The sequence below is a fragment of the Lactuca serriola genome, chromosome 3 (genome assembly GCF_051521515.1).
Source record: "Lactuca serriola cultivar US96UC23 chromosome 3, Lser_US96UC23_V15, whole genome shotgun sequence".
NCBI lineage: Eukaryota > Viridiplantae > Streptophyta > Magnoliopsida > Asterales > Asteraceae > Lactuca > Lactuca serriola.
Window position 1 is genome coordinate 83,466,974 of NC_136410.1, and position 7,171 is coordinate 83,474,144.

Consider the following 7,171-nt stretch of genomic DNA (forward strand, 5'->3'; position numbering starts at 1 on the left):
GTTGAGTTGGCTGTTCAGTGGGCAAAACAAACAACGAAAGGTAAGTTGTTCTAGTCTCTTGTGGATTTGACTAGAGAGAAGAGGAGATACGAGGGGTTGCTGCCCTCTTTGAGTGTCGGAGATCTCCACCTCCTGTGGAGTTTTCTATGATTGAAATTGAAGAAGAGGGGAATACAGGAAGCAAAATCAAACAATGATATTAAGGGTCGTTTTGTTGTTTCAATTGACAGAAAATAAAAGGAGAAAGAAAACGGGGATGCTCCCCTCTTGGTCTCGCCGGAAACAGCTACCACCATCGGTGGTTCCTTGAGCGGTAAATCACGAAGAAGAAAAAAGAAAGAAGAGAGATAATTTGAAGCAATGAACCCATTACAGGTAGTCCAAGGCTGAAAATCTCTTAGCTTTCTATATGATTTGGTTGTACCACTGTGATTCCTTTAGAGTGATGTTTTGGATAAGTTGAAGTGTATAAGAAACATAATTCTCAATTTCATTTATTGGTGTACTTTTAGATACCCTTAGAAGCAAAGTATTATTTAAATTATTCACATGTATTTATTTATGTATTAACATGGATTTTCTATATGTACAAACATGTATTTATGTATTATTGAGTGATGTGGTAGAAAATATAAATATAGATGCTATAGTTATATTGTTGAAAGTTTATATTCAACTAAGCTTGACTTAAAGTGTCAAAAGTACAATGTCATATTTGGATATCTTAAAAATGATAATATTTTCTTAACTTTCTCAATTTGTGTGCCTTCGATCCATATATGAAATAATTTTTCTGAAAATGACAACTAATAATCTCGGTTATAAGGTTTCTAAAAAGCAAGGTTCTAAATGGCGTGAGGCGTGGCGTGGCGGCAAGGTCAAGCCTCAAGCTTAACGAGCCATGGCGAGCCATGGCGTTTTTCAAGGCGTGATGTAAGGCGGCGATTTTGTATTAATTTAAAATTATATTACCACATAAATATAAATTTATATTAAATACAAGTACTTTTTATAAGTGTTAGATCAAAAACTAGTTACAAAAATTTAACGAAAACCACAATACCTGTATCACCGATTAGAAAATACATAACAAAGAGCAAAAAACTGTGTCTCAAACGAAAAAACACGCGCCATAACACGCCATAACGCGCCATGGCGTGCCATATCACGCCTTGCCACACGCCACGCATAACAGCAACGTTATTAGGCTTTTCGTAACGGTGGAGCCACGCCTCACGCCATGGCGCGCCTTGGCGCACGCCATGGCGCGCCTTTTAGAACACTGCTAAAAAGTCAAACAGGTCTTATATCCGATAAGTAGAACTACGGGAAAAATCTGTTTTAAGTTTCACGATTTATAGGATCCGATTCAATCTCAACGATAAGGGTTTTGAGCCGTTTTGAGATGTTCTAAAAACAGTTATGAATATAACACATTTAATATATATTTTAAGCATAAAATTTTCACGCAATTGGTCTTTATTGCATAACGGTTCGCGGTGGCTTGACCGTCGAACTCTGACCAATTTTTTACCAGTTGTTACACATTGGGCTATAATCTCTTTTATGAGAGGTGCTAAGATTTTAAAAAAGGAACGAATTCTAATGAAAAGATTGACTGATTCCATTTGACAAAAGCTTAAGTAGTTTGGAAGCCTATTGTCTATTTTTTCTCCTACAAGAGTTAGTTTTTGATTCCTCCCCTTTTGGGTGGTTTTCATCACCTAAATACAGAATCATTTATAACTATTAATGTATAATTAATATTTTGATATAATAATCGTTGTTTATATATATATATATATATATATATATATATATATATTTATGATTAATTAAAAAAAGCTTTCAATAGGGAACAATAATTAAAGTATGATGTATATTTGATATTTTGACTCATCTGGATCCATGGTATTTTAGAAATGAGTTTATCTTCTTTTTGTTGTATTTAAAAAACATACCATATCATGTTCAATCAATTTACAAAATATACCATATCATGTTGTTGACATCTAGGAAAGAGAAGTTGTTGAGCTGAGTTGGACAGCTGACTAAGGACTAGTCAAAGTCAAATTCAAATTCAAAGTCAAAGTCCAATTCAAGGACAATATCAGGTATGTGATGATGATATAGTCCCTTACTGTTTGAGAATAAATACAAGTGATACAGTAATAATAATGGTCTTCATTTACAATAGTTTAACAAAGTACAATGCTATTTCTTCCTATAATTGCTAGTTTTATGAAAGTATGATATACAACTTAACACGAATTAAGCACACTAAGTATGTTGAATCAGATCAAATATAGACAACTAAGTATAAACTATTTCAACATTCAAGTAGAATGCTATAAAAAAAGAAAACAATACAAGTAAAAGTAGAATGCTATAAAAAATAAAGCAATAAGTGATACAATAATAATAATGGTCTTCATTTACAATAATTTAACAAAGTACAATGCTATTTCTTGCTATAATTGCTAGTTTTATGAAAGTATGATATACAACTTAACACGAATTAAGCCCACCAAGTATGTTGAATCAGATCAAATATAGATAACTAAGTATAAACTATTTCAACATTCAAGTAGAATGCTATAAAAACTATAACAATACAAGTAAAAGTAGAATGTTATAAAAAAAATAAAGCAATACAAGTAGAAGTAGAATGCTATAAAAATAAAGCAATACAAGTAAAAGTAGAATGCTATAAAAAATAAAGCAATATAAGTAGAAGTAGAATGCTATAAAAAAATAAAGAAATACAAGTAGGATGATATAATATGAAGAATATGAAATATAAATCCTAAATAAAACCAAATTAGTTATATATTTACTATACATACAATCTAATTCTTGATAATCAAACAGTTATGAAAATTGATAAGAGTTGGATTACACAGCGAAATCGGAGCTCTTCGGGATTCCTGAAAAGGTCTTAGAATCTTTATCGAAATTGCCAATAACCATGTCGATGGTGAAGGAAAAACATGTTGCCCGTGTAGAGATTGTGTGAATATGTATCGACAAATTGTGACTACAATTTATGCCCACATACATGACCATGGATTTCTTCAATCATATCGTATATGGATTCATCACGGGGAGGAATATCCTTTTCGGATTTATACAACATATGGTTTCCTAAAAACCATACTACAACAACACATGAAATGTTTGATGTAATAGACGATGTTATGGCAGAAGAAAATACACATGAAGGAAATACTGATGGAGAAGGAATTGGTTTAGGCCCTGAATTTGATGCATTGTTTAAAGAGGCCAATATAGAGTTATACCTTGGTTGTAGCTGGATGTCTTCCCTAAACTTTGTAGCAAAACCGATGCACATGAAAGCCATCAACAAATAGACAGACAGTTCAATGGACTAATTTTTAGAGTTTTTAAGAGTTATGTTCCCAATAGAAAATATGATTCCAGCTTCACACTATGAAGCTTAGAAGAAGCTGAAAAAGATTGGGTTAGGATATCAATCTATACATGCTTGTGTTAATGATTGTGCTTTGTTTTGGAAGGAGAATGAGTCGATGCAGAACTGTCCTCTTTGTAATGAGAGCAGATGGGTTGACAAAAACACAAAGGGGAAGAAAGTGGCACAAAATTTGTTGCGTTATTTTCCTTTGACATCCAGGATTCGTCGAAGGTATAGTTCTAGATTAACGTAAAAAAGACATGATTTGGCATCATACAGGGTGGTCAAATGATGGTAAGATATATAATCCAGTTGATGGGAGGGCATGTCAAGAATTTGATAAGCGTTATCCTGAGTTCACCAATGAACCTAGGAACGTTCACTTGGGTTTGGCTGCTGATGGCTTTAATCCATTTGGAAACATGAATCAGTCTTATAGTATGTGGCCGATAATATTAACAATGTACAATACCCCACCATGCTTATGTATGAAAGAGTCTTCTTTCATGTTGACTTTGCTAATTCCTGACCTTAAATCACCTATAAAGGACATTGATGTTTTCTTGAAGCCTTTAGTAGAGGAGTTGAAAATGTTGTTGGACGAAGGAGTGCAAATGAGAGATGCAGCAACCAACACTATATTTACAATGTGTGCAACACTATTATGGACTATCAATGATTATCCTGCTAGTAGCAGTTTGTCTGGATGGAGTGGTCAAGGTTATAAATCTTGTTCTACATGCAATAAAGTCACACCTTCATGTCGTATAACCAACAAGATAGCTTATGTTGGTCATAGAATATTCTTGCATAGCAAGCACAAATAGAGGGAGAGTTTGTTGTTTAATGGCAAAAAAGTGTCGAGAAAGCCTCCCCGATGATTCAGTAATGCAACAATATTAAAGCAACTAGACTGTCTCCCGGATCGTATTCCAAGGAGACATCCTAGCTATGGTTGGGGTGTGAAAAGAAAGTGTACAGAGTCAGAGTTAAATTGGACCAAATTGAGTATCTTCTTTATTATTTATTGGTCTTCTTTAGAACTAAAACACAATCAGGATGCTATGCACGTGCAGACAAATGTGTCTAAGAGTTTTGTGGGTACTTTGTTGAAGAATGAAAACTCAAAAGACACACAAAAAGCAAGAGAAGACTTGGAAAATGGGGTATTCGAGACAATTTATGGCTACAAAAGAATAACAACAAGATTAATCAACCACATCCAAATTACTCTTTCAAACCAATTGATCGAGAACGTTTCTGTGAGTTCATTAAAGGAGTCAAACTACCTGATGGTTTTGGATCAAACTTTAAGAACAAGGTGCTTCCTAATGATTCAAATATAATTTGGTTAAAGTCTCATGATTATCACATCCTCATGCAACGCCTGCAACCAATAGGGGTTCGAGCTGTTTTGCCTACGAATGCTTTAACAGCAATAATTGACCTTTGCACATTCTTTAAAAAAATTTGCGCATGGACATTGGATGTGAAAGACATGTATATAGCACATAATGAATTGATAAAGATTTTATGCAATCTGAAGTTGATATATCCTCCAACATTTATTGATATATCCTTTTGAAAGATACATGAAAAAGTGAAAAGCTTATGTAAGAAACAAAGCAAGACCTGAAGGTTGAATAGCAGAAGGTTATGTTGCAGATCAAGCGTTGACATTCTGCTCCATGTATCTTGATGGTATACAAACCAAATTTAATCGTCCGATGTCGAAGAAGAAAATCATTTCTCTTTCTAAAGAGGCCTCGAAAGCATTGCATTGGTTTGTACTATACGAATGCGATGAAGTTAAATGCTATATATCGTAAGTATTTTTATTTTTTATATTTTCTTTTTAGGTATTGTGAGAAATTAATTTGAACCCTTTCTCCTACATACAACGAATTTACATCTAAAAAGCCGGGAAGAGATGTAAAAGCGAAATTTTCTTCATGGTTCAGTGATAAGGTAGATATATTTTATACATACATTATATATAAATCTAAACTACAATATTATTAGAAGTTATTAATCTTATATCTTTCTAGGTTTATCGTCTAGAAAAAAAGTCGTCCCTGAATGTACCAATGAATTAAAGGCATTGACACATGGTCCGTTGAACGCGTTTTCTTACACTGCTTGCATAGTCCATGGTGTTAGATGTGTAGTATATTTTCGTGAGCTTCGACGTACTACTCAGAACAGTGGTGGTTTTACACTTGGAGAAGATGGTACACCATTTTATGGTCAATTGGCGAAGATTATCCAGTTGAACTATTTAAGTGGTTACTCGGTTGTTCTATTTCATTGCAAATGGTTTAATACATCGGGGAAAAGACGATCTGTTGAAAAAAATGGTATCGTTGCTATTGACATCAGTCGTGAATGGTATGTTGGTAATGCATGGTATGATGGTGACCTATACATTTTAGCCGCACAAGTGAAACAAGTATTTTATATTCAAGATCCTTCTCGAAATGGTAATAATTGGAGAGTTATGGAAGACGTTCACAATTGAAAACATTGGGACCATCCAAGTCTCAGTATTGTTAATGATGTAGATGTTTTACACGACACACAATCATCTGATCATAACTTAGCTGTCGATGTAGGTAATGATGGTGAATCAAATGTGGTTGTTGACAGATGTGTTGCCCCTGTTGTGGATGATCAATCATTTCATTCTAAATTAGTCGCCGACTTAGGCTATATTACCCATGCGGGAGACGTTAGGTGAAGTTAGTGAATCAAGAGATGCTCCTATTGTGGACGATGAAGGTCTCATTGATGATGATGAGGAAGATAGTGATACGTACCCTTTAAAAGACGAAATTATTGATGATAATGATGAAAATGATGATGATCAGGAACATATTATTCTAGTGATGATTATGATTGAATGTATTGTAATGTTTTTGTATCTTTAATGGATAGTTTTTACAATGTTATAATTGTTGCTTATAATATTTTTTTAATTTATGTTTATTGTTTATTTCAATCAAAGGAATGTCGGCACATGTTGCACGGGGCCATGGTGGAGATGGTAGGAATGAACCTCCCCGAAGTCCACAGAAGATGCCAACATCCTGTGAGTCATGTAAGTAACTTCTTATGATAAAATTACCAATTTTACGTACGGTGTGTCTCAAATAGTGTTGCAGAGTTTGTCCCTTTTCACTATCCAAGTTGGAAAGATGTTCCTGAAAAATTAAAAAAAAAAGGTTTATCTCGAAGTGCATGTAAGTATACAATCTAATGTTTTATTTTTATTTAAATCTTATAATTTTTAGATGTGTGATAATCCTTTATTTTGTAGAGCTATTTTGATATTGAAGCTTTCCGAGATGCACCTTTCTGTAATCAAATGATTCAAGGAATCGACAATGATTGTGCATCGTGTTACAGGCGTCGAAAAGGGAAGTTGAAGAAATATTTTAATACAGTGGGAGGCATACCTATAGAGACGACATGTCGTCTATACAGATGCATCAACCATAACGAAACGTCATTGCTGTAGGGTTACTGTTGCCCACTATGTATCCATCTATGGAGACGACTTATTGTTTCTATTGCTGCATATATGGAGTTGACATGTTGTCTCCATAGGTTTATCTATAGAAGCTCCACTATACTTGTGGAGACGACAAGTTTCTTTTATAGATTAATCTATAGATAAGACATGTCGTCCTTATAGCTTTATCAAAGGAGACCAGCAACTTATAGCGACGAATCAGAGGG

At 34.0% G+C, this 7,171-nt stretch overlaps 1 protein-coding gene across 1 annotated transcript; it reads left to right on the plus strand.

Moving 5' to 3' along the window:
- Positions 1 to 3,693: 3,693 nt before the first annotated feature.
- LOC145095460 (uncharacterized) lies at positions 3,694 to 5,951 on the plus strand. The gene is made up of 5 exons (XM_079033334.1): positions 3,694 to 4,153; positions 4,475 to 4,695; positions 4,791 to 4,933; positions 5,293 to 5,297; positions 5,482 to 5,951. Exons 1-5 carry the CDS (start codon positions 3,694 to 3,696, stop codon positions 5,949 to 5,951), a joined length of 1,299 nt encoding a protein of 432 aa, XP_078889460.1.
- The last annotated feature ends 1,220 nt before the right edge of the window (positions 5,952 to 7,171 follow it).